The sequence below is a fragment of the Acinonyx jubatus genome, chromosome E2 (assembly GCF_027475565.1).
Source record: "Acinonyx jubatus isolate Ajub_Pintada_27869175 chromosome E2, VMU_Ajub_asm_v1.0, whole genome shotgun sequence".
In the NCBI taxonomy this organism is placed as follows: domain Eukaryota; kingdom Metazoa; phylum Chordata; class Mammalia; order Carnivora; family Felidae; genus Acinonyx; species Acinonyx jubatus.
The window spans coordinates 48,354,478-48,381,547 of NC_069396.1; the positions used below are offsets into that span (position 1 = coordinate 48,354,478).

Consider the following 27,070-nt stretch of genomic DNA (forward strand, 5'->3'; position numbering starts at 1 on the left):
ACGTAGGGCTGAAGTGAAGGGAGGAGCATCGATTCTCAAAAGGCAGAATGTGAAATGAACTTCTGAAGTAATACGTGGGTGACTGGTGGGATGGGGCAATCTTGTTTGGACAGAGGGATGGCGCCTCAGATTTGGAACCTCATTGGTTATTTCTGCAGAACGTCAGGGTGGTACACAAAAGGCGCTTAGAAGGGGGATGAATTATGCAGTACCCTATTGGACCTGGGTGGCACCTTTCCTCGCCTTGCCATGGGAAGTGGGAAAGTGGCAGCACATGGAACAGTGCTCACAGCCCACTGACTCTAATCTCTAAGGGCTGCTCACAGGCCAGGAACCCACTGGCTCCCTACAACCACAGCAGACGAAGACGGCTGCACCCAAAGAGGCAGTGACAGAGAGGAGCAGGAACAATTCTGAAATCTGCCCTTTTCCCCAGGGCTCGCTCCTGCAGAGTCTCCACCCTCTCCCTCAGGCACCAATGGGGAAGCCCTGACAATGTGATGGACAAAGTAGGCCTAGCCAATGGCGTGAAAAGCCCTAAGGATCTGGCTGGGAGGGGAGGTGGACTGCAGAGAAATAAGAAGGGCCAGGGAAGAGTGGCCTGCCCCTAGCTCCTTGGCCCAGTCCTCTCTTTCCCCACCTTCTCATGTCATCCTTTAACCCCACATTGTACTTTCCCATTTACTCTTCCCAGCTGTGTGACCTTGGTGTACTGGGACCTTTGGTCAGCCCTGAGTAGCAGGGTCTCAGGCATCTTTCCTGTTGCAACGCTTCCCTTCTCCGCGACTATGTGGGCTTGGTCATCTGTCACTTGAGAGAGCAGGGCCCAGCAAGGCTTAGGCAGGTCTATTAAGGAGCAATCATATATCTAAGTTATAACAAGGGGAGGGAAGGAAAGTGTGAAGCAGGCTTTCCTCCTTTGATTATCTTGTGTTGAGTCCTGAGAAGTGTTGCAGATTTGTTACCCTGTAATGTTAGGCAGTAGAAGCAGCCCATCTTTTCAAGGCTCCAGACACAAAAGAACAAGCAGTGACTGAATGCCATCACCAGCAATCATCTTGGATAAAAAGAGGAGTGTAAGTGGCCTCAGGAAAAAGAATCAGTGATCAGGCCTGTCCCTTGCGCTTTCTGTCTGCTGCTTCTACGAGTGGAGACGGGGATGGGGATCTCCAGGTGTTCATATCTTTGGAATAGCTCAAGAGGTCTTCATGTGTGGAATGGTTCGAGGAGAAGGACTTGACAGCAGCGGACAAAGGAACATGCAGGTACGACCTGCTTATTATCTAAGGATACCTTGAGTAGAAAAATAAAAGACTTTCTGAAAAACCCTTGGGCTCATGCCTGTCTGCTGGAGTCCTGAATCTTTCACTCTGTTTTATAAAAATTACCTAATTGATTTAGGGCTTGGCAAGGAGAAGGAAACTTCCTCCTTTATTTGCCTAGAAATTTTCCCTAAAATAGTTGGGCAAGTTACTTTCTCTCTTTAAAGTTGTTCTTGGGGCACCTGGGTAGCTCAGTTGGTTAAGCGTCCAACTCTTGATTTCGGCTCAGGTCATGATCTCATAGTTTGTGAGTTCAAGCCCTGCATCAGACTGTGTGCTGACATCACTGAGCCTGCTTGGGATTCTCTGTCTCCCTCTCTCTCTCTCTCTCTCTGCTTCTCCCCTGCTCATGCTCTATTTCTCTCTCTCAAAATAAACTTTAAAAAAATAAATAAAAAATAAACGTGTTCTTTATTTGTAAAATGGGAGTAATCATGCATGGCTTACAGAGTTGCTGTGAGCATGTATGTGAATCACATACAGTGGGGTACTTAATAAATGGTAACAATGTTCTCTTACCTTTCATAGGTCCTTCAAAATGTAGACACATGAATCTCCCTAGTTCAGATAAAGCCCTTGAAAAAGGCTAACTTGATTCTTCCTATTCTCATTGGCCTCAGTTTCCCCATTTAAAAAATGTTACATTATGTTAGCATTATAGGTATTCCATTTGGCCAAAACTGGCCTGAAGATATGTTTTGTTCAGCTCACCTAGAATTTAAAGAAGAAAACTGAGCCAACACTTGAAAATTAATATGTTTTATATAGAAATTCAGTTTTCCAGCTTCTCTTAAGGAATCAGAAATTGTGGCAATAGTCACATTCCTGCCTGGCAACAATCCACTAAGGCCCAAAGGAGGCTGCCCTCTCTGGTATGGCATGTATTCTGTTTTCTAGGGCTCATCTAGCTTTCTGTACTCACTTAAATTAAAAAAAAATTTTTTTTTGAGAGAGGAAAGCTGCATGAGCGGGGGAGGGGCAGGGAGAGGGAGACACAGAATCCGAAGCAGGCTCCAGGCTCTGAGCTGTCAGCCCAGAGCCTGACGCGAGGCTTGAACTCACAAACCATGGATCATGACCTGAGCTGAAGTTGGACACTTAACTTACTGAGCCACCCAAGCACCCCTCTTTACTCATTTAAGTGATGGGCTTGGCCTTGCATGCATTTCAATTTTTAGCCCTCTGGACGGCTGGAAAGTATCTATGCCCGGCACAGGGCAGACACTTAATTGTTGAGTCACTGAATCTCCCATCTCCCTCTACCAATCTGTCTTATCGAGCCATAATAAGAAATCCATTTATCTATGGTAGTTACTGGATAACTATTTTCAATTTGAAAAGTGAACTGAACAAGTCCTTTATGTCAATCAGAATAGACTAGGTTAGGCTTTGGCAACAAACACTCCCTAAGTCTCAGTGGCTTAAAACAACAAAGGTTTATTTTTCCGTTACTCACCCAAACGTAGACACAAAATGAAAATACCCTCCTGTTTCTGCACGCATGGAGACAGACATAAGTGCACAAGTACGTACAGAATCACATGTCAAATATTCTGGAACATGAACTCATGCAAAAACCTATTTAGATACTTGTTAGCTTAAATTGCATAACTCTCACTTTGTTGGGTATTTAAAAAGGTCCCCGGACCCAAGTGGGTAAGAGGATATCCACTTTCAGTCAAGGAAATACCCACACTACAAAAGGAACCGAAAGCTAACAAAGCACAATAAAGCTTAAAAAAAAAAAAAAAAAAGCCGGAAGCTGGCACTATATTATGTTCCATGCATAAATCCAGAGGCAAAATACCAAATATGCGGTGACTGCAGGCTCTTGCCCCTTGCTCAAGTGAGGTCTCAACCTCTGGGCTTCTAGCTTAGGAGGGAGATGGAGCCCAGATGCCCAATATGCAGAGCTACGGAGGGGGCTGGGCTGGGGCGGAGAGAGGGGCCAACAGGCTGGAATCCTCTTCCTCCAGCAGGAGCTATAAGCAAGAAGGAAGGGGGTGGGACTAAGTCACATCCATTTCCTTTCCCAGCAATCCCCTCTTTCTACCCCACCCAATCCAGGCCTCATCCTTGTTCACCTGGCTCATAGCAAACACTTCCTCCTCCCCGATTTTCCCACTTTGTCTCTCGATCCCTCCATCAAGCCACCAGACTTGTCTTTCAAAGCTCAGGGTATCTAAATATGTCCCTGCCTAGCTCAGAAACATACCCTGGCTCCCCTTCATGCACAGTGGCTGCTCTAGATGCCCAAGTCTGGCCTGCCACACCTCCATGATCAGAAGTCTCTCCAGCTTCATCTCCTTCTTCCATGCAGCTTTCCTCACTCGTACCCATGCCTAATTCAGCATTTTGGACAGAAGATCTTCAGCCTTCCCTCTCTGTCCCCGTAAGTCTCATTCCTCAAGATTTTTCTAGTTCTTTCCAGGTTTGTCACTGATTTTAAGTTTTATTTATTTAAGTGATCTCTGTACCCAACATGGGGCTTGAACTCATGACCCCGAGATCAAGAGTCAGACGCTCTACCAACTGAGCCATCTGCTCTGTCACTGAGCTTTGTGAAGGCATCCAGTTTCCCCAAGTAAAACGGAAGCTCCTTGAAGGCAGTTATCGGATCTCCTTCCACGCCAGACCCTTGTTACTTCTTCAGCCCTCTCGAGACAACAGCAGGCAGCATAGGTCTAGAGAGTGAGCCTTGGGCTGAAGTCTGCCACGGTCTTGCCGCATGCCCTTGGGCAAGTCCCTGCCTCTCTCAGGGCCTCATTTTCCTTGACATCAGGGCACTGGACATTTGCTTTTGAGCACGAAACTAATAAAACTAATCCACTGAACAACTCTCAACTGCAATTCCAGAAGCTAGGTTGAGAAGCTTGGGGCCTGAGTCTGAAGATGTTCAACCTGCTGACCCCCCTGATCTCCTTGGTTAGTCCCTACTTAATTCTGGTACCTCCATTTCCCAATATCTCTATCCCATCGTCTCCTTTCAGGGAACAGGTTACCTGGTGGGCCACAGGGGTGGAGTAGGGAGATCCAGGCAGGGTTGGGAGGAACAGAAGAGGTCAGGCGGGGAGCCTGGGAAGAATCTTTCAGACCCACAAGAGCCTCAGCTGCCTCCCGCTGCAGCTGCCGCTCTGAGGGGGCAGAGGTCCAGGCTAGGCGAGAGGCTGCAGGCGCCTGCAAAAGAAAGGGAGAGAAACAGACTGGGAACCCCCACTTCTGCCCACCCTCCAAGTGCTCTCTCAGCCCCTGGTTACTTCACTATCCCCTATGTTCCCTTCCCCTGGCTCAACTTCCTCCCAGGGTCCTGGATCCCACTTTGGTCCCAGGACCTGTGGCTGCAGCAGAAGAGGGTCTGGGGTGCCACAGGGCTCGAGTATCAGAGTCGAGCATCTAGAAAGAAGAAGAGAAGATGCCAATGGGATTAAACACATGGACAGACATGTACACATGGGAGAAAGGGCAGGATTTTGGCATATGCTGATCTGAGAGTCTGAGTGCCTGGTAGGTCATTAGGCTTTGTGGACTTGGGCAAGTCTTTTCCCCTGGCTTGGCCTGCTTTGTTTTCTATGAAATGAAAATATCTGCCAGCTTCTTTCCTCCAGCACTACTGTGCCGATTATGGGAAATCACTGATGTCAGTTTTTAAAAACATACCAAACATTGGGAGGGACTGGGATGACTGTTCCTGCCCTACCAGAGTCTAGTTTCCTTCCCCAATCCCCATGGAACTTGAGGAACAGGTTGGGACCCCTTGAAGAAGCCTTCCCTAATGGTCTCTGGCCTCTATCTTAGGCCTCTGAGGCTCTCATCATCATGCCCCACCCCCCATTACAGCGGGCAACTCGACTCCATCTTATCTGTTTAAGAGGATTTAATAGCCCCTATTTGTCCAAGGCCAGGGCTTGTGCTAGGTGCATTCCATACATTATCACTAATGCTCATGACAACCCACAAAGAAAATTATTGTGTCTCCAACTTCCTGATAGAAAACCAGGTTCAGGGAGAGTAAGATACTTGTACAAAGGTTCATAGTAAGGCAATGGCAGAGCTAGGAGAGCTCCTCTTCACAAGGTCTAAGACCTTATCTTCTATATCATCTGCTGTGATGTCCAGAACAGGGTCAGGCATATGATAAACACGTGTTCTTCCCTTCCTACTCACGTGCGGGGCAAGGCAGAGGGCCCTTGGGATTCTCTGGAAAGAGGAGCCATCAGTATCGGGCAAGATCCTGGGCAGGTTGGGCAGGGTCCATGAGTGGGCAGCCGGAGGGGAGTGCCAGGGTCAAAGTCTAATGAGGGTAAGAGAATGCAGGAGGGTACAGGGGTTAAAGGTCATGGCTTCTATCTTCCTTCCTACCCTGTCCTCTTCTCTTTCTGATACAGTGGTACAATGGCATTTAAACATCTGTTGAATGTTGAATTCGTCTTACCAGAAAAGGGATGCAGAGGGACAGTAGGTTCTTGGTATAGCAAGTGGTACACCACTGGGGGTGGCATGGAAAGGCCTGGAGGAAGCCAGTGTCCAGGAGCCCAAGGGCCTGGGGGCATTGGAGTCCAGGACAAAGGCAAGGCTTCTGGGGGACGGCTGAGCAGCAGAGGCCCCTGGGAGTTATCCTGCAAGGGCAGAGAGCACAGGTTGGATTCAGGTACAAGCCTGGGGAAAGAATGAGTATGCTCTAGGATGGGGGCAGGACCTCAAAACTTTAGACTTGGAGGGCTGTAAAATCCCACTCTCTCATTTTTTGCCCAGAGAAGAGAAGTGATTTGCCCGGAGATCATATTACAAGTCAGGGCTAAATCTAGAACCCAAGTGTTGAGGGCACAGAGGAAAGGGCCTGGGCAGGGGCTAGTGTAGGAGTCACTCCCCACCACGGCCCAGGTTCTCCTTACCTTCCCAGGGGGTGTCAGTGCCAGTGGGACCGCCCCATGGGGCATCTGAGGCTGGGGTGCTATGTTCTCCTTTCCAGCTATAAAGGACCAGGGGGAGTTTTGATGAGCCCTTTTTCCTGACCCCCATCCCACTCCCAACTGCAAACTGAGTTTTTATCTCCCCATGACCCTCTCTGTGACCCTTTTCTATCCACAGATCTCACTACATACTCCCAATGATCACATTTTAAAGTTGGAGAGACTGAGGCCCAGAGAGTAGAAACGCTTTGCCCAAGGTCACACACTAATCCAATGGGAGGTCTGGGACTGTTTTCCACCCCATCCCTGGCCAGACACTCACAGGGGACCCCTGGTCGAGTGGCTCCCTTCTTGGCATGGCTAGGAACTTTGGGAGGGGCCGCCCCTCTCCTCATGAGTCCCTGAGCCAGGTGCCTCTTTAGCTGTGCCTCCTGTTGCCTACGCAAGGCCACCTGGGCAGCCATGACCCTTCGGCGCTCCCTAAAATGGGGGGTGAGAGTCAAAAGTTAGCCTCCCTTTAGATGAGGCCCATCATCTTCCCTTCCCTGGATCTCCTTCATACTTACAAGATGAGGACACATTTGTGACACTCGCAAGTCTGAAAGAGGCACAGGCGCTTGTGGCCCTTGAGGTGCGCAGTGACGCCGTGGTTTCGGCAGCGGGCGCAGGTTGGAGAGCGACTGACAGCTCTCCTGGGGATAAGCTCTGTGCCCGGGAGGGCTCTGGGCTCATCCCCGGTGGCAGAGTCTGCGGCGCAGTGGTGGGCAGCAGGCACTTCCTTGGCTTCCATGGATCTAGAGGCAGGACTGGAAGGTCAGGGTGGCCACACCCTGGGGCCCTCTCCCGACCAGCCCTCCTGCCCCTGGGAGGCCACACCTGAAGGGGTTTCCATTGCTACCCTCTGTGGACTCAGCTTTCGCCTTGCTTCTTCCCTGGCTTTCTCCCTTCTTCACCCACTGCCTTCCTCGAGCATCCTCCTTCCCATAAGGCTCACCGTCTTGCCAGGCGCCCCTCTTCTCACTCCCTTCTTACATATTCCTTCAACGCAAACGGTACTCTATGCTGCTCGCCTGTGCTTTCCCCGCGCCCAAGTCCCACGTTCATTCTCATTCACGGCCCCTTCTCTCTCTCCCCCCCCCCCCACAGGGATTCTATACCCCCTTCCCCCCACTGCCCCGATCCGATGATGTTTCCTGCCATCATCTTCGGCAACTATCATCCTTCCCTCGTGCATTTATCCAGTTCCTGCAAATGTTTGTGCTCCCCGTTCAATTCTCAGCCTCACGTATGTCCTGCGAGGCAACGTTCGCCTTGCCCCCCTTTTACATCAGAACACTCTCTTGATCCCACCCCACCCCGCGATTACTTTCTTCTTAGAGATTCCTCGACCCCCCCGTACCCCCCCCACCCCCCACCCCCGCTTTCAGGAATGATTGTCATCCACTCCACAAACGTTTACTGAGCCCCTTCCAGGTGCCAGGCCCCGATCTCGGTCGCAGGCCCCCTCCTCCCGGCACGGAGTCCCCTCTTGCACCCACAGGCGTCCAAAGTCGGACGCCAACCCTGTGATCGCTGCCCCGGTGCTTGGGGCGCCTTTGCCCGTTCCCAGCAACCACATCTCATGGACCGCCCCCCCCCCCAGCCCACCTCCCCGCATGCACCACCGCCTCGAGCGCCTGCTGCCCACGTGCACCCCCCTTTCAGAAGCTGGGCCTTCGGCCTGTCCTCGCTCCAGGGTCCCAGGAAGAGGGCAGGGCACGGGGAGCGCGCCGAGGGGCCCCGTGAGGTGGGGGAGGGGAGGACAGGGGAGCGAGGAGCGCGAGGGGGAGGCGGGGGAGGGGGCCCAGCGCCAGAGACAGGGCGGAGAAGGGGCAGGGAGGGGCGGGGTCGTGTTCGCGTCCTCGCCCCGCGGTTACCACAGCCTCGAGCGAGCGAGCAAAGTCGGACTCAGTCAGGAGGACGCGAAAGGACGCGGTGAGGAAGCGGCGTGAGGAACTAAGCTCGCGCCGGTTTTCCCGCCCCTTCTCACAAGGACCAATGAGCGTCAAGCATCGCCTCACGCCACCGGGGCAAGCGACCAGTGCGCTTCAAGATCCTGCACTGACGGCCCGCCCCTTACCTCCAGGCCTCTTCTCCCCGCGCCAGACTGTGAGGCCAGCCAATAGCGCGTCGAGTTGAGTCTCGGCACACTCCCCCCCCCCCCCCAATTCCTCCGCCCCTTGTGGCTTGCCTTCCCGGATTGTTAGTCCCCTTTTCGGAGAGGTGGCCAATGGGGCGTCGAGTACTGCTCCCAGGATGAGGCTGGCCCTGCCCCCCAAGAAACGGCTATCTGGGTCCCACTCCCAGGCGTTGACTGGGACCTGCCTGCGCTTGCGCAGTCTCACCCTCTGGGCTGCACAGTGCGACCTTCCTTTTGGCGTTCCTGGCTTCGACAGGGCGTTTCCTCTTCGCTGTGTGGACGCTCGTGTTTCTTTCACTTTTCTCCCTGTGCCCCAACTCCCGATCTACCCTTCTCTTTTTTATGTGTTCCCCCTCCTGTCATTTTCCCGTTTCCTTCCCTTATCCCACCCCTTTCTGTGTCTCTCTTACCGTCCGTTTCGGTGTTGATTTTCCTAACTCCTATTTTCCCCATTCTCTTGGAGTTTCTCTCTGCCTGTCTGTCCTGCTGATTTTCGGGCCCCCTTCCTCCACGTTCTTAATTTCCAAATAGCCTGGCCCAGTTCCCCACCCCCACCTCCCCCGCCCATCCTTCGCTTTCTTTCTGAGACGCCCACTGTAGTTTTTCTATGTCTTCATAGACATAGATATCCTCTCCACCCACCCCCGGTGTGCATCTCGCTCCCTGATTTCACCAGAATTCATCAGTTTCATCTGGGCTCCACTCTGTAATCATCGCCTGCCTTCTCGGTGTGTCTCACAATTTCCCTCCCACCCTCTGTTTTGTCCCCTTCTCGCTGCGCATCCTGCCCTGTCTCCTATCCCCCCGCCCCCAGAACCACATCTTTGTGCCCCAGGCCTCATTTTCCTGCCTCTCCTCTTGTGCTTTCTCTGCTGCACCTCTTGACTCCCTTGCACGGTTCCAGTCCATCAGTTTACCCTTCCTCCTCTGCATGGTTTCTCTTTTGTAGGGATAGTATCTCCTCTGACTACCTCTCTATCCTCTCCATCCTTTTTCCCTGAGGATTTCATTCCACTCTTTTTTGAGTGTGTCTCCACCTGTGCTCAGATTTTTGGGTCCTGTCGTTTTGCATTCCAGGCTGGTGTGTGCCATCTTTTCTGATTGGCCCAACCCCTGTGTGTGCTCCTTCATCAGCCTTCATCGCCCCTTCCTGTGTCCCATCTTTTCTGTGAGTCTTAGTCCCTTTGTTTGCCACAGACTCCTGTGTTACAGAGCCTGTGTGCCAGGCATTCTGGACAGAAAAGGGTTGCTGATGTGACCTCTAGCTGGACTGCTGTGCAGGGGAGCCGTACTAGACAAAGTTGCAAAGATTGTTTGGGGCCAGTCTGGGGTGGGGAATGTGGGGTGCGGGAGGCTTGAATGCCAGCTAGTGATGTTGGCCTTGTTCCTTTAGATAGTGGAGAGACAGGGAAAGACCGGGGAATGGACATTTATGGAAAGCTTAGTTCTTGCCTGGCACTTTATGTTAATAATCTTACTAATTTTCAACAGTACCTTATGAGAGGTATTATTAATCCAGTTTATGGATGAGTTCAACAACTTGCGCAAGATTGCACAGCTAGTCAGTGCAGGGGTAAAGATTCTAACCTTGCTCTACCTTTGAGTCCAAAGCCTATGAACTTTGTACCACCTACATTGTTTTCGTTAGTTTTTCCAGTAATCATCATTCTCCACTTTCATCCCCTAACCCTCCTGTGGGCACTCACTTCAGGTGGCTACTGGGTATCTTTTGGTTCATGTGTGTGCTTGCAATATGTGCACTGTCTTATGTGCACGTGTTTTTTAAAGTGTGTGTGTATGTATGTATGTATGTATGTAGTTTCTACACCCATTGTGGGGCTCGAATTCACAACCCTGAGATCAAGAGTTGCATGCTCTCCTTTTCTAACTGGGCCAGCCAATGCCCCTCTGCGTGTGGCTTTAACTTACGCAAGCGATATTGTGTTATTATGTAAGATAATCAGCACTGTGCTTTTTTGATCCATCCACGTGCATATTATGCGTACATCTCATCAGTTTCTTCTAATTGCTGCATGATATTCCACGGTTGGCATCCGCTGCAGGTTGCGTGCTCACTAAGTCTCAGGGAGGGATGCCCACAGTGCTCTCGACTCACCATCTCCCTGATAATGCTGCATCCTTGTATACATTCCTTTGTAGATGAAGGTGGAGCTCTTTATTACGTCATACCTAGGATATAGTCGTAATGGGTATTTGTAAACCTAATTTGACTCAGTATTGCCAGACTCCTCCCCACAACACTGCTTTGGGGCTGAAACATCGATCAGAACTCTCAACTCCTTTATTCCTCACGGTCCAGAAGAAGGTCCTGTCCCCCTCCCAACGACCCCACAAGCAGCAATACACAAAAGTCCCTGCATCCCCACATTGCTGCCAACACTTAATCTTCTTCCGGCTTTCTGGTTCTTTGCCAGCCCGATAGATGTACAGTTTGATAGACTGCATTTCTCTGGTTATTGTTAAGCTCGGGTGTCTTCACGTATTTCTTAGCCTCTCTGGTTTGCTCTTCTGAGAATTGTCTCTTCCTATGCTTGGCCCATATTCCTACTGGGGTTACTCTCTTTTTCTTTTCAATTTGCCAGAGATCCTTGGCCATTTTCATTGCTTTAAGGCATTGCGTATACTCTTCATATGCCAATCTTGACATTTCATATTATTTTAGAAATTAATCCACTTCCTCTGGGTGTTCTAAAGATTTTTTTTTTTTTAAGTAATCTCTCTACCCAACATGGGGCTCGAACTCACAATCCCAATGACAAGAGCCGTGTGATCTACCGACTGAGCCATCCAGGCACTCCGACTTCATCTCGGTTTTCAAATTTATAAATGTCGAGTTCTTAATGATACTTTTATTTTTTAAAAACATCCTGTCTGTTACTTCCTATTTTTCATTTTGTATTTTATTTGCATCGTCCTTTTTCTCCTAATTAGATTTGCTGGAGAATTATCTTGTGGATCTTGCCAAAGAATGTTAGTTTCCGGCAATAATTTTTATTGTTGCTGCTGTTTTCTAATTCACTGGTTTCTGCCGTTATCTTAATTTCTATCTTTTTTTGGGGGGTGGGGGGAGCAGGGGATGCTTTGTTGCTCCTTATACAACTTCTTAAGTTAACTCATGATCATATTTTTTAACGATCCTGTTTCCTGATAAAGGTATTGAAACTATAAATTTACTTCTAAATACTGCTTCAGTTGTGTCCCAAATTTTGACTTGTAGTTGAAAAAAAAAAAAAACCCCAGTTGATTTTGAAATGATTATTGGCTCACAAGAAGTTGCAAAAGTTGTAAACCCGTAAATACTTCCTCTCACTTCCCCACAGGGACATCTTCTAGAACTGTAGGATGCAAACGTGAACTTGACATTGGTATAACACTCTTAACTAGACTGTAGACCTGATTAGGTTTCACCAGGTTTTACATGCACTTGTGTGTGTGTGTGTGTGTGTGTGTGTGGTATGTACTAGGTTCATTATTACTCACTCCTGAATACTGATAAATATCCTTTTCAAACCCAAATCTATTTAGTGGTATTTCAGTGAGCTTCTGTACACACCTTTGCTGTTCTGGTCTCACTGTCTCTGGCTGGAGAGCAGCCTGTGTAACGGTGACTCTGATTAAGTCAGCATCTTTGCTCAGCCTCAAATGGGAGGACCTAAGCAGGGGAGAGTCATAACTTGAGAAGCTAACGTGGTGGGTTCGGGGCAGGTTGGAGGGGAGACTATGGAGATGGGAAGACCTGTGTCCCTGAAGGTCTCAGGGAGCCTATGTCACAAAAACTGACAATCAACTTTCTGATCTCGAAACAGTGACCCAGAGGCAAGTGAACAGAGGATTCAGAAGCTAACTAGAACTGACCTTGATTGATACCTGGATTGAAATTGGTTCCAGATTGACCTCTAGCATCCGGAGACCCAGACCCAGGACCATGGGACCCCAGCACTTGAGCCCTGTGCATCTGCTCTGCCTTCTAGGGGCCATCTCCACTCTGCCTCGTATGTCCTGCAGGGCTAGATGCTTTGGGGGCCCCCAGAGGGTGGGGGGCTGGATTCACATAACTAGGGGACGGAGGGCAGGATATTTGGGTTCCTCGGGGGGACAGGATCTGTGGAGGCTGAGTTCTTGGTTGGCAGTTTGGGGGCTGAGAAAGCAACGTGAGTGGCACACGACTGGAAGGACATTCTCTCCTTAGGGGCTGGGGCTCTTTTGTGCTACGAAGCAACATCCTCACTCTTCAGAGCTGTTTCTCTCCATAACTGGAAATGGCTTCTGATGAGGAGCATGGTGTGTAAGCTGAGTGAGGGCTGTGAGGAGACGCTGGTATTCATCGAGACAGCTGAAGGGAAGTGGCTCTGGGCTCCAGCGGGGTGTGGTGTGGGCTGGATAAGAGGGCAGGAAGGAGGTGGGCAGATCCCAGGAGGAGAGGGGCAATCTGGGAGAGGAGAAAAGGAAGGGACACAGGGGAGAGAGGAGCAGAGGGGCTCCTGTGGGGAGGGTGGGTTGATGGAGACCCCGGGACCTGAGCCCCGTGCGGCTGAACACCTCAGCACAGCTGGTGATGGGACAGAATGAGCCAGAAGAGCGGGGTGCAGGGTGGGAGGGGGAACTCTGGGTGCGACCAACGACACTGATCAGAGCTCTCTAATCTGCTCCTCAGGGTCCAGAAGGGGAGTTGTGGGTTTTAAGGGCTGCAGCCCAGCCTCCTCTTACCCCCAGCAAGTCTCTTACCTCGTTTCACCGCCTGGACTGTCCGTTGCCTCCTACAGCCGCGTCTGCCGGTCATATCTCTGCAACAACCTCACCAGCTTGGATCCTTTTGTGAAACTCAAGGCCAACACTCCGAGGTCTACAGCATTTTCTTCCCATGGTTGCCCAACCTGTGTGGGCGAACACTCTAAGGGCTGCCTCCCAAGTTTTGTCACCACTGATTCTTGCCCCTATGACGCCTCTCAGTGCTACAGTTCCACCTTAAAATTTCAGGCAGGTGAGAGAAGAGAAACTTGCGTTAGTGCCTTCTCATCTCTCAGAGGGGCTGGAGGGCTGAGAGGGGGTTGAGGCTGTGGGGAGCAGGCACGTGAACTCCAAGAGGGAAGGAATACGGTGCCTGGTACCCAAGTTTTTGGTGGAAGAACGGGTGTTCTGGTTTGTGAGGCGTGTCTGGAAGGAGGGGTGGGACACTTGCATCTTGAAAGTGTCCCTAACTGCTCTGTCTTCCTCACAGGGCTCCTCAATACCACCTTCCTCCTCATGGGCTGTGCTCGTGGACATCACAAACTTTTAGCAGATTTTCACCATATTGGGAGCATCCGAGTGACCGAGGTCCTCAACATCTTAGAGAAGGCCCAGATTGCTGGTGTAGAGCCCTCCAGTCGGGGTCCTGCTTGGGGCATCCTCTCAGGGCTTCTGCTTGCCTTCAGGGACTGACAGTCTGGCCGGACTGGACAAACCCCTTCCCATAACCCAGTAAAGTCACACAGTTGCCTTTCTGCTTTGTCCTGTGGTCCATGAGGGTTGTGGGGACATGGGAGGTGTGGGGGGAGGGGCAGGTGGTGGGCAGTGTGCGCGGTGAAGTGAGCAGGGGATGGGTGGGGGTGGGGAGCATCACCGCCAAAGTGACCATGTCATGCCCAGCAGCCAGAGAGAGAGAGAGGACGTGAGCGGGGAAGGGGCAGAGAGAGGAAGATACAGAATCCAAAGAAGGCTCCAGGCTCTGAGCGGTCAGCACAGAGCCCGATGCGGGGCTCGAACCCACGAACGGCAGGAACATGACCCGAGCCTAGGTCGGACGCTTAACCGACAGCCACTCAGGCCCTCCCCAAGTTTACTTTTTTAAGTTTGCCTTTTTAGTAATCTCTACGTCCAAAGTGGGGCTTAAACTCATAACCCTGAGATCAAGAGTCTCACACTCCAATGACTGAACCAGACAGGCACCCCCATATTTCCAATATTCCAGTGTATGCTTTTGTTCTTCCGTTTTTACTGGTGTATCACCTCCTACTGTATCACCATGCATTTGTTGTCAATCATCCTTGGATTCCTGTCTCCCTCCCCTGCAGTGTTTTGATCCAGCAGTGGCTGCTTATGGATATTCCTTTACATGCCCCCTTATGCTTATGTGTAGGGGTTTTTCCTGGGTACACACCCAGGAGCGGTATGGCTGGGCTGTAAGGTCTGTTCAGCTTTAGGGGCCAATGCCAAATTGTTTTCCAAAGTGGTGGTAGCAGTTATACATTACGAGTGACAAAGTAAAGAATTCTTTTTGACCCGCATCCCTCCGACTTTCCTGACTTTTTAATTCTTGCCAGTCTGGCGGCTGTAAAATGGCATCTCCCTGCAGTCTGAATTTGTGTCTCCCCGAATACTCAGCAGGCTGGGCTTCCTTTCATGGGTGTATTGGCTGTGCTTCTTTTGTAAAATGCCTATTTTAGGGGGGGTTTTTTGGTCTGTTTTCTATAGGGTTATTTATCTTTTTCCTTTTTTAAAAAATGTTTATTCATTTTTGAGAGACAGACAGAGTGCGAGTGGGGGAGAGGCAGAGAGAGAGAGGGAGACACAGAATCTGAAGCAGGCTCCAGGCTCCGAGCTGTCGGCACAGAGCCCGACACGGGGCTCGAACTCACGAATTGTGAGATCATGACCTGAGCTGAAGTTGGTTGCCCAACCACTGAGGCACCCAGGTGCCCCTTTATCTTTTTCTTAAATTTATTTTTTAAAGTCTATTTATTTTGAGAGAGAGAGAGAGAGAGAGCAGGGGAGGGGCAGAGAGACAGGGAGAGTGAGAATCCCAGGCAGGCTCCATGTTGTCAGCACAGAACACGATGTGGGGCTCTAACTCATGAACCATGAGATCATGACTTGAACCAAAACCAAGAGTCGGACACTTAACTGACTGAGCCACCCAGGTGCCCCTTATCTTTTTCTCATTGATATATAGGAGTTCCTTATGTATGCTTATATATTAAGTGCTAATAGTCTGTCAGTTGGATGATTTGTCTTCATTTCTTATGGTATCTTTTCAAGAAGAGAGTTTCAATGTTGAATTTCTCAGTCTTCCAGTTTTACGGTTAAATCTTCTCGTGCCTTGCTTAAGAGATACTCTCTTTTCTCCAAAAAGTTAAGTTTGGCTTTCCACATTTCAGTTCTTTTTTTTTTTTTAAGAAGACGGAAATCATACCAACTATATTTGCCAACCACGATGGCACAAAGCTAGAGATCAACAATAAAACAAAGCTGGGGGGCGCCTGGGTGGCTCAGCCAGTTAAGTGTCCAACTTCGGCTCAGGCTCATCTCACCGTTTCTGAGTTTGCGTCCTGCATTGGGCTCTCTGTTCCCAGTGCAGAGTCTGCTTCAGATCCTCTGTCTCCCTCTCTCTCTCTCTCTCTCTCTGCCCTTCCCCTGCTCTCAAAAGTAAATAAATATTGAAAAAAAAACAGCTGAAAAATCTACAATGTAAATATTAAATATTTAATATGCAAATACCAAGCAACACACAACGGCACAGCCAACGGGCCAAATAAGAAATCAAGCAGCGGGGGCGCCTGGGTGGCTCAGTCGGTTAAGCGTTCGACTTCAGCCAGGTCACGATCTCGCGGTCCGTGAGCTCGAGCCCCGCGTCGGGCTCTGGGCTGATGGCTCGGAGCCTGGAGCCTGTTTCCGATTCTGTGTCTCCCTCTCTCTGCCCCTCCCCCGTTCATGCTCTGTCTCTGTCTCAAAAATAAATAAACGTTAAAAAAAATTAAAAAAAAAAAAGAAATCAAGCGGCAAGTCAAAGCAAGTCTCAAAAGGAAAGAAGAAGAAAAGACAATATTCCATTCACATTTAGATTCTTAATCGATTTAGAATTGATTTTTGTGCTCCTTTGAGGTAGGAATCTACTTTCATTTTTAAAAATATGGGTAACTAATTGCTCCACCTCCTTTATGAAATAATTCCACCTTTCCTCATTTATCTGCACCGGCATCTTGGTTGTATATCAGAGTTCCACATCTGCATGAGTCTGTTTCTGGGCTCCCTGTTTTTTCCAGGGATCAATTTATCTACTCCTGTGCCAGCCCTACACTGTCTTAATTTTTATAACTTTTTACTAAATCTTTCCACCTGAGAACGCAAGTCATTTCCCCCTTACCCTAGTTCATCTTCAGGAGGATCTTGGCTTTCCATATAAACTTAGGTTCAGCTTGTAAGTTCCATAAAAACCCTGTTGGGATTTTGGTTTGAACTTCATTGAATAATAGCCAATTTAGGAGACGCTTTATGTATTTATGAAGCTGACCCTTTCTATCCATGAACATGTGACGTCTCTCCATTTAAGTCTTCCCTAATATTTTTCAGTAAAGTTTTTTTTTAATTTTACGCATAAGAGTCTGCACATCTTTTGTTAATTTATTCCAAAATGATCTATAGTGTTCGTTATTATAAATGGTTTCTTTTCATTTTTTATTATTTTTTTAAAGTTTATTTTTGAGAGCGAGAAAGCGAGAGAGCAGGGGAGGGGCAGAGAGAGGGAGAGAGAGAATCCCAGGCAGCCTCTACACCATTAGCGCCCCCCACTGGGCTCAATCTCAGGAACAGAGAGATAATGACCTGAACTGAGATCAAGAGTCCAACGCTCAACGGACTGAGCCCCCAAGGCACTCCGATGGTGAGCCACCTGTGTGGCCCAGTTGGTTAAGCGTCTGAGTCTTGCTTTTGTCTCAAGTCATGATCTCTCGGTTCCTGAGATGGAGCCCTGCATGGGGCTCTGTGCTGACTGTGAGAGGCCTGCTTGGGATTCTCTCTCTCCCTCTCTCTCTCTCTCTCTCTGCCCCTCCCCTGTTCTCTTGCCCTCTCTGTCTCCCTCTCCAAATAAATAAATACATATTTTTAAGAAAGGAAAAAAAGGACATTTTCTATTTGTTTCTAATTTATAGAAATGCAATAAATTTTGTACACTATGTTATCTTAAAGTCAAACATCTTGCTATACTCTTTTATTATTTCTACCAATATGTTTACAGGCTTTGGGGGCTTCTCTGTATAGACAATAATCACCTATGAGTGATGACAGTTGATCTGTGCTGTCTGGGACATCCCAGGAGGACACTGACAATGCTGGACATCTTTGAGTTGATTTTAAATGTAATTCTGCCATTTCCCTATCAACAATATTTGCTGGGGTGCCTGGGTGGCTTAGTCGGTTAAGCCTCTGGTTCTTGATTACGGCCCAGGTTATGATCTCATGGTTTGTGAGATCGAGCCCCGCCTCCAGCTCTGTGCTGGCAGTGCGGAGCCTGCTCGGGATTCTGCCTCCCTCTCTCTGCACCTTCCCTGCTTGCTCTCTCTCTTAAAAAATAAATAGAAACTTTTTTAAAAGGCAAAAAAAAAAAAAACACCCCACAATATTTGCTGTTTTTTGTTTGTTTACTTGCTTTTTTTTGGTAGTTCTTTAAAGTTTTTTCCCAGATTTACTGAAATATAATTGACATACAATTGACATACAACATAAGCTGTACAATGTGATGATTTGATTCATCTATGTATTGCAAAATGATTATTACCACAGCGTTAGCTAACACCTCCATCACATCACATAATTATCATTCTTTGTTGGTGGTGCGATCACTTATGATCTACCCTCTTAACAATTTCAAATATACAATACAGTATCGTTGACTAAAATCACCATGTTGTACATAAGATTCTCAGCACTTATCCAACTTATATAGTAGCCCCCCTTGTCCATGGGGAATATATTCAGGCATCTCCAGTAGATGCCTGAAACCATGATAGTACTGAGCCCTATGTATACTATGTTTTTTCCTATGCATACATACCCAAATTAAGTTTAATTTATAAATTAGGCACAGTAAGATGTATAGATGTAAATATGTGCACACGTGTACCCACACATTTTTTATTATATATATATATACACACACATATATATGTATATATATATATATGATTTTTTGATGAATCATTTGAAAGTTATAGATACCATAATACTTCACCCTAACTACCTCAGCCTGTATCTCATCAGAACCAGGACTTCCTCCTATACATCCACAGTCCTATTATCAAGCCCCCCAAATTTAATATTAATGCAAAAATGTAAACTAATATGACATCTATATTAGTGCCCTATTACTGTTGTAACAAATTACCAGAAGCACAGTGGCTTAAAACAACACATTTGTTACCTTACAATTCTGGAGGTCGGAAGTCTGGCATGGATCTTGCTGGGCTAAAATAAAGATATTGGCAGGGCCACATTCCTTTCTCTGGGTTCTAGGGGTGGATCAGTTTTCTTGCCTTTACCACTTTCTGGAGTCTGCTGATAACTGCTTCACTTGTGGCCTCCTTCCATCTTCAAAGTCCAGAACAATTGACCAAGTTTTTCTCACATCAGCTCACTCTGACATTGATCCTTCTGTCTTCTTCTTTCACATTTAAGGACTCATGACGACGTTAGGCCCATCCCAGATAATCAAGGATAGTGTCCATTTTTTTTTAAGGGCAGCAGATTAACAACCTTAATTCCATTGGTTACATTAATTCCCCTTTGCCATGTAATGTAGTATATTTACAGGTTCCAGGAATAAGGATTTGGATATCTTTGGGAGGACATTATTCTGCTCATCATAGTCTGCCCATTGAATCCCAGAGATGGATGTAGAGACAGGAAGTAGATTATTAGTAGTTGCCTAAGACTGTGGGCATCTGGGGAAAGAGGGCATGACTGCTAATGGCTGTAAGTATAAAAATAGTTCACAATTGATTCTACTGATAGTTGAACAATTCTGTGAATTATATACTAGAAATCATTGAATTGTATACTTAAATTTTTTTTTTAATTTTTTAACGTTTATTTATTTTTGAGACAGAGAGAGACAGAGCATGAACGGGGGAGGGTCAGAGAAAGAGGGAGACACAGAATCTGAAACAGGCTCCAGGCTCTGGGCCATCATCAGCCCAGAGCCTGACGCAGGGCTCGAACTCACGGACTGCGAGATCATGACCCGAGCTGAAGTCGGATGCTTAACCGACTGAGTGACCCAGGAGCCTCTATTATCACTTTTTTAAATGTTTGTATTATTTTTGAGAGAGAGAGATAAGGAGAGAGCACGGGGTAGGGGGAGAGAAAGGGGGAGACAGAGGATCTGAAGTGGGCTCCGTACTGACAGCAGAGAGCCCACGTGAGCTTGGGCTCACAAACCCTGAGATCATGATCTGAGCCTAGGTCAATCAACAGACCCCTCATTACACCTTTCATACAGAGAATAGACATGGGCAGCTTCTTCAGCCCCAGGCTGAGACACTGTCCAAGGTTCTGATGTCCCCCAACTATGCCCAGGGCTTAGTCAGAGAGAGAGAGGGAGAGAGGCAGGGAAAGACAGACACAGAATCCAAAGCAGGCTCCAGGCTCCCTAGCTGTCAGCACAGAGTCTGACACAGGGCTGAAATTTGTGATATCATGACCTGAGTTGAAGTTGGACACATAACTGACTGAGCCACCCAGGCATGAGAGAGGGAGTGACAGAAGGAGGCAGGAGAGGCAGAACCAGAGAAGAGGTGATGTGGAAACAGGACACAGAGAGACTTCAAGATGTTGCACTGCTGGTTTTGAAGGTGGAGGAAGGGGCCACATCCATGGAACGTGGGCAGCCTCCAACGGCACAGCTTGAAAAACAAGGAAACAGACTCTCTCCTAAGCCTCCAGAAGAGACAGCCAGGTGGGCACCTTGATTTGTGTTGACATCCACCACTAAGCTTACAATAATTTGCTAGAGCAGCAAGAGGAAACTAACAAGAGGCGTCACCCTGTCTAATCCAACATAGTGTGCATTGTGATAGGAGCATCACAGAGCTAAAAATGACGTGATACTTTGCAGCTTGTTTTTCTTACCTCTCATCTCATGACTAAGAAACAAGTGGGTGATGGCAAACCCACCTGTGAAACGTGGGTGCGGTGCCTTGGTGCTTGGGCCGCTTTTGTGTGAACAGGGCACCTTGATGCGAGCGAATCCACATGGGCACCCAACTGGGGGCCTCAGGGAAGGACTGAGAGCCGCTGGCCCAGGTGTGTGGAGGAGGCTGCAGGTGGGACAGCAGGACGAGGCCTGTGGACTAGGTGGAAGGACACTTTGTCCCATCACCATGGGAGCCTGGGTGAGAGTTAGGTGGGGGAAGCCCTCTGCCTCTGACCTGCATGCTTATTTATGGGGAGGAGGTGTGTTTCAAGATAAGATCCCGTTCAGGGAGATACTGGGAGGTACTGGGCTAGACGTCATGGGCAGTGTCCGGGAAGGCTATGCTCAGAGCATGAATTCTGGGTCCCAAACCCTGGCGTTCCTCTGACAACCTGCCTTTATGTTACCCCAGCAGGAAGGACATCCCGAAGGCTGGAGAAAGCTTCAGACAGGTCTCAGTGCCCTGGATCTTGGATCTGGGGACAGGGCAAGTTTATTGGTGAAGGCCACCAGTCAGGGCCACTGGGGATGGGTGAGGAGGACCAAAGGGCTCAGGACACCAAAAGGCTATGAAGGGGTCCCACCTGGGATGTGTGCCTGCCCATGGCTGCTCCTTCCGAGCTCCTCCTCGTGTGGTCATCAGAGGCCCCATGTCCTGTGCTCCTGAGAACCCTGTGCACATGTGCAGACACTGGAGGTGTCTCCAGCCTTGGTCCCTGAGCAGGGTGAGGACCGCTGAGTGCTGTCATAGTTTGGCCACAGCTCTGGTGATCTCTCCTTTTCTAGTTAACGTGGTCCCAGCATGTCAACACCCCTCGCCCCTCCTCTATCTCAGGGGACTAAGGTGGGGGCTTGGTGAACTCAGAGGGAACATTTCCCTGTGTGACCCAGGAGAGAAGGGCCCCAGAGGTTCAGGTGAATTTCTGCTCAGAGAAATCACCATTCACCAAAAAAGGGCCAAGGAGGGGGAAGAGTCCTGTTTCATCAGATCCCCTCATGTTGTCCCTGGCGGGTCAGGGCCCAGGATACTTTCCCTGGGAAACCCCACTTCCTGGGACACGGGGGCCTTTGTCCTGGCCCATCCGGGGTTCGTGGCAGCCTGTCAGGGCTTCCAGAAATCAGGAAGGCCCGGACCCTGGGTCCATGTCCCTGAATATCCTCTGGGCTTAGAGCTGGTTCTCTGGCTCAGGCGGGGGTACCTGACCCCACCCAGGGTCTGGGGTCTCAGGAAGGCCCCTGGAAGGAGTAGCTCCCAGGGGAAGGGGAAACTAAGAAGACACTTGTCCTTTGTGGTTGATCTGGCAGTAAATGTTCCTGTCAGGGTGTTGTAACTCCTGTAAAAGAAAAAGAGGCCTCTGAACCCCGCAGGCTTCCCAGAACATGTCTGGGTGACTTTCAGGTCCTGCGTCCACCTCTCTGGGAACCTGGCTGGGTGGCAGGTTTCTGCCCCAGGCCCCTCCTTCCTCCCACTAGCCCCTGTGCCCTTTTGCCCTGCTGTGTCCTAAACCTGAAAGCACAGGCAGGGCAGGCTGGGGACAGATCCTCAGCCCCCTTGGGCTTGGGGGACCTGAACATTCATTGCCCACACTCACCTGGTAGATGGGAACGGCTGTCCTCGGGCTGGGTAGGGCGCTCTGAACAGGGGGAGAGAATGGGTGTCAGTGGACAGAGGGAGAGTCATTTCTCTGCAGGGGTGACCCGTTCTGCCTCTTGAGCAGCTTTCGCCAAGCCTGTTGACCCACACCCCAGACCCAGACCGATCTCCCTGAACTCCCTGCCCCACTCCTATTAGCCCAGGACCCCTGGCTGATGTTCCCAGTGCTCTGTCCTTGGCCAGACTCCAGGGTTCCCCTTGGGCCAGCTCAGAGTGGCAGGAGAGACTCAGGACGGGGTGGGGAGTGGTCCTGTCCCTGAAGACGGTCCCAGTCCTGGCAGAACGGGCCCTGCCTTGTCCTGGCTCTCTGGGGGAAGCAGGGTGTGTGCTGTGCTGCTGAATTCGTTGGTTCTCTGCCTTGCGCCCGCACAACCTAGACCCCAGTGGGGAGGGGGCGGGCTTACCGGGGATGTGGTGCTGCTGACTGGACCATGACCTGGGGACAGAAACAGGAATTAGCACCCAGGGTCCACCCTCCCAGGAGGTACCAGGTCATCGGCTCTCAGAGAACCAGGGAAGGAGCACCTCCCACAGGGAGACCCACTGGTGCTGGTCTGGGAGGTGCTGAGCCGTGACCTAGATTCCATAGGTCAGGGAGTATGGCCAGTTGGGGTCCCCTGTACTGAAGCCCCAGGGACGTGGTCAGAGGCCCCAGGGTGTGACTGGCAGGAGTGGACATTGGGGGCAGGTCGAGGGGCTCCCTGTGCTGCCTGGGCTGAAGGGATACTCACCAAGGGTGCAGGCTGGGTGCCCCATCTCTCTGTGATTACGTTGGCCACTGGCCCTAGGAAAGATCAGGCTTTTTCGTGAGGTGGGCAGGGAGAGGTCACAGCTCTGGTGTCAGAACAGGGGACAGGGAGGGTCCTCATTCCAAGCAGGGCTTAGAGACCCCATCTCTCCACCAGTCAATTTAGGAGGGGAAGGGCCCAGGAGAGGGATAAAAAAAGGCCTTCGGAGCACATGTATCCTCGGACCAGAGAGGAAGCTGGGCAGCGGACGGACACCTAGGAGAAAGTGTCCCGAAAAGGGATCAAGGGCCCAGGAAAGGAAACACACGAGGGTCTGAGTAGTGGAAGGGTCAAGGCGGCCAGCTGCATGTGCAGGACGGTTGGGGAGCCCCAGGTATGTCAGATCCCTGAATGCAGTGCCCCTGCTGTGGCCAGACTCTCGAGTCCTCAGGCCAGAATTCGCTGAAAACTGACATTGGCTCGTGCTCTATCTCCATCTGCATGGACGAGGGGCATCGTCCCAGGACCTCTACCTGACGGGGCCCAGGGTCTGCGATCTCACACATCAGGCGCCGTGGTTCCCGTATGTGGCACATTGGGGGTCGACCCTACCCGGCCTGTCAGGGTCTTCCACTCTCCCTTGCGTGACCTTGGCCAGGACCACCCTCGGTCCTGAGGCTGCAAATCCCCGTCCCAGGGCATGTGGACTGACAAACCACGGGAGGTACCAGTCTCCTCCGTGCACTTAGAAGCGAGCATTGCTGTAGGGTTGCCGAGTGAACCAGGACAACCCTGAGGGGCTGTTCTGTGATTGTCCCTAATTTTGCACAGAGGCAGCTGTGGAGGAAGGGCCCCGGGCAGCAGCTGGTGAGGAAGGAGCCAGGTGTGATCAGAGGAGAAATCCAGGGGGCAGTTGGGAGGTCTGGGACACCCAGCCCAGAATCCTGGGTCAGGACGGCGTCTGCCTGCTGGTGAGTCCGCTGGGGTGGGGGAGGGGTGGTGGACAGGATCGTGTGTGGGAAATGCCATCGTACCTTCCCGCCTTCACACGGAGCAGGACATACCCCAGGGCGGCCACGAGTGCCACCCCAACCAGGACCCCAATTGCAATGCCAACACTGGTCCCCACAGGGAGGCCCGTGGGGCTTCTTCCATCTGAAATAAGAAGCAAAAGGGAGGAGGAATGAGTCCCAAGTCATATCTGCTGAAGCCATGAGGGGCTTGGGGGTGGGGGGAATGGCCTGGTTAAGGAGGAAGGAAAGACCTTTGAGGTCTGGGTGGTGTGTGTTATCCCTACAGCATCCCAACCCGCTTGGCTGCTGTGTCATTTAGTTTTTTTATTATTGAGAGATAGAGAGAGAGAGCAAGAAGGGGGAGGGGCATGAGAGAGCGAGAGACAGAATCCCAACCAGGGTGTCTGCTTTCAGTGCAGGCCCCAACGAGGGGCTCTAACCCACGAACCATGGGATCATTACCTGAGCTGAGATCAAGAGTTGGACGCTTGGGGCACTTGGGTGGCTCAGTTGGTTAAGCATGTGTCTTTGGCTCAGGCCATGACCTCATGGGTCATGGGTTCTGGCCCTGCATTGGATGCTGTGCTGATAGTACGGAGCTTGCTTGGGATTCTTTCTGCCTCTCTGTCTGCATCTCCCTAACTCCATCTCTCTCTCTCTCTCTCTCTCTCTCTCTCTCTCTAAAAATAAATAAATAAGCTTAAAAAAACTTTAAAAAAACCCACAAGAATTGCCAGCTTAACCAACTGAGCCACCCAGGTGTCCCCTGCTGTGTCGTTTCTACTCCTCATAGTGAAACCTTGGACTTGAATCTTCATGTTGCCCTCCTCTGCCCAAAACTGTGGTCAGTGCCAACATCCTGCTTATTTTCCTCCTAAGGCCTCTCTCTCTTCCTCTCACATTATGCCTCTTCCCCCATTTCTTCTTTTCCATCACTATCGATGGTCTTAGAGGGAGGCCCCTACTTGTCCACTCAACACAGATTAGTGAAAACAACACTAGCTGACTGCTTTCGAGGTCAGCGCTGGGCCAGGCACATGGGAAATACTTTGTGTTTATCTCATCTGCTGCTTCCATGAGGCGGCCAGGTGTCAACCCCACTGTGCAATTTACGGTCTGAGAGTGTCAAGGGCTTCAGTAAAGTAGTGAAGGTCACAGAACTGGACCGAGTTGAGACAACACTTAATCCCAGCTCCACGGGACGTTACGGCTAATAACAACAACGTCATTGACAAAAGAACAAGAACTGCTAAATTTGATTGAGCCTTGAACCTGTGTAGGATGCTGTCTCAGGATTTAAGATCTCATTAACGTCATAGTGACAACCCTCAGAACAGCCCTAAGACCCAGCCGTTCTTTCCAGTTTTACAGATGAGGAAACTTAGGTTCTGGAGGTTGCGTGTCTTGTCTGAGGTCCCACAGCTGGTATAAAGCAGAACCAAGATGTTAACAAGATTAGTCTAATTCCGGGGATCTCATCCACATTGCTGTAAAGGCTGTGAAGGAGGCTCCCACCTCCCCCAGACCGGCATTCTATTTCACACACATCCCCTGCCCATGAAATATACAGGGAGGAAGGGGGAGAAGTTGAGGGTTACTCACAGCTCACAGCCAGCCTGACGGGGTTACTTTTCCTGGAACTGACTGGGTTGGAAACTTCACACTGATAATTCCCGGCATGCCCCACCCTGACAGGGCTTATGGTGAGGGTGCTGTTGTCCGGGGACAGCTTCATCCTCTCCAAGAGCTTTAGACTCTGGTTATTGAAAAACCACCAGATGGAGACCCCTGTGTTATTTGTAGAGCAGGTCAGGACCACAGAGTCCTTATGTTCTGTGGCTGTGGTGTCGCTGGCATGGACAGTAGGCTGGGACACTTGCTCTGTGGAGAAACAGAGGAGGTGACAGAATGAGAGGGGGCCTGGGGCCATGCTCCTTCTTCCAAGATCTCGGCCACTCCTAGGGCCCCACTGAGCTCTGTAAAGGTGCCCCAGAGGATGGCCCTGATGTCTGCAGAAGGATGAGTGTCTTTGTTCAGGTGGCGATCTATAAGGAGGGGGCTGTACCTCTCCCTCTGACCCTCAGGTCCCCCTCTGGCCCTCAGTCATCTGCCTGGTCTGCCTGGACATCTCTGTAGTATCAGCACCACACACCTCTTAGCCCATGTCCAGCATCCTCATCAGCAGGTGGAATTTTTCCCATGGACTCCTGTGTGATTCCTTTCTTGAACTTCTATGACTTTAATAGATCAAGCCTCACTCCTTATATACCTTTGTGTGTATGGTGGGGAGGAAGGCTTGCAGGCCTTCTATCTCTGCGTCCCCAGCAGCTTTGTGTAAAGTAGGGAAGGTATTTGCACGGATATAATTTATTAGGAAATGAGAGCAGCCCACCCAGTCTTCATCACCTTAGGAATTAAAGAGTTTCAATCTACAGGATTTCTCAGGCTGAAGAAGGCTTTTACTTCCACCACTGTGGATTGACTCTCATGGTTAAAAACTTCTGTAAAGAAGCGGTTACTGTATACAGAATACTGGCACCCTTATAAATAGAAGGAAATGATTGCAACAGAATAAAGGCCTTATAGGAAACACCCCCAGCTAGCCTCATACTCTATGGTGAAACACGGAAAGTGTTTCCTCTAAGATCAGATAGTACATAAACATGACTCTTTCACCACCCATGTTCAACAGAGGAAAGGAGTCCAGGTCAAAATAATTAGGAGAAAAACAATAGAATGCAATCAAATTGGAAAGGAATAAGTACAATGAGGTCTGGTTGTAGATGATGGAAATTATATGTACAAAACTGTAAAGATTCTGCAAAAATTGTTGAACTAATAAACAATTTCAACAAACTTGCAGGATACAAAATCAACAGGCAAAAATCAATTGTGCTGCTATACGCTAAAAATACCTTCCTCCCAAAATCAAGAAAAAAATTCATTTACAATAACATTAAAAAGAATAAAATAGTTAGGAATGAAAGAATGAGGCAATAGAGTATACATGGAAATCTAGAAAACGTTGCTGAAAGAAATTACAGAAGACACAAATGAAGGGAAAGACATCCCATGTTCATGGATGATGAGACTTAATATTGTTAAGATGACAATACTACCCAAAGAGATCCACAGATTCAATGTAATCCGTAACAAATGCTTTTCTTTTAAGATTTTATTTTTAAGGAATCTCTATACCCAACGTGGGACTTGGACATACAACCCCGAGATCAAGAGTCGCATGATCCACTGTACTGAGTCTGTCAGGTGCCCCCCCTGTTAAATTCTTAAGGAAATAT

The 27,070-nt window shown here is 49.6% G+C and overlaps 3 protein-coding genes across 12 annotated transcripts in view; 1 reads left to right on the forward strand and 2 right to left on the reverse strand.

Moving 5' to 3' along the window:
- Positions 1-2,739: 2,739 nt before the first annotated feature.
- Positions 2,740-8,298, reverse strand: DMRTC2 (DMRT like family C2). 5 transcript variants are annotated; one of them, XM_053210733.1, is made up of 10 exons: positions 8,149-8,298; positions 6,799-7,026; positions 6,555-6,712; positions 6,215-6,291; positions 5,755-5,938; positions 5,487-5,613; positions 4,655-4,715; positions 4,325-4,499; positions 3,596-3,664; positions 2,740-3,304 (listed from the first exon to the last, which is right to left on the reverse strand). In XM_053210733.1, the coding sequence occupies exons 2-10, from the start codon at positions 7,020-7,022 to the stop codon at positions 3,192-3,194; spliced, it is 1,188 nt and encodes a 395-aa protein (XP_053066708.1). In that variant the 5' UTR covers positions 7,023-7,026; positions 8,149-8,298; the 3' UTR covers positions 2,740-3,191. The 5 variants fall into 5 exon arrangements, with proteins under 5 accessions (XP_053066708.1, XP_053066706.1, XP_053066707.1 ...); XM_053210731.1 differs by having other exon boundaries at positions 3,538-3,664; XM_053210732.1 differs by lacking the exon at positions 8,149-8,298 and adding an exon at positions 7,880-8,098 and having other exon boundaries at positions 3,538-3,664.
- On the forward strand, positions 7,917-13,915 carry LYPD4 (LY6/PLAUR domain containing 4). Of its 6 annotated transcripts, none has more exons than XM_053210749.1 (4): positions 7,917-8,018; positions 12,239-12,424; positions 13,087-13,413; positions 13,651-13,915. In XM_053210749.1, the coding sequence occupies exons 2-4, from the start codon at positions 12,358-12,360 to the stop codon at positions 13,851-13,853; spliced, it is 597 nt and encodes a 198-aa protein (XP_053066724.1). In that variant the 5' UTR covers positions 7,917-8,018; positions 12,239-12,357; the 3' UTR covers positions 13,854-13,915. The 6 variants fall into 6 exon arrangements, with proteins under 6 accessions (XP_053066724.1, XP_053066725.1, XP_053066722.1 ...); XM_053210750.1 differs by lacking the exon at positions 7,917-8,018 and adding an exon at positions 8,185-8,206; XM_053210747.1 differs by lacking the exon at positions 7,917-8,018 and adding an exon at positions 8,260-8,405.
- A 5,464-nt stretch (positions 13,916-19,379) lies between these two features.
- Positions 19,380-27,070, reverse strand: part of LOC106973682 (uncharacterized) — a 32,005-nt gene continuing 24,314 nt past the window's right edge. The window contains 6 exon segments of the mRNA XM_053210096.1: positions 19,380-21,710; positions 21,969-22,010; positions 22,435-22,466; positions 22,762-22,814; positions 23,793-23,913; positions 25,374-25,652. Of these exon segments, the coding sequence (XP_053066071.1) occupies positions 21,645-21,710; positions 21,969-22,010; positions 22,435-22,466; positions 22,762-22,814; positions 23,793-23,913; positions 25,374-25,652 (593 nt within the window). The 3' untranslated portion in view covers positions 19,380-21,644.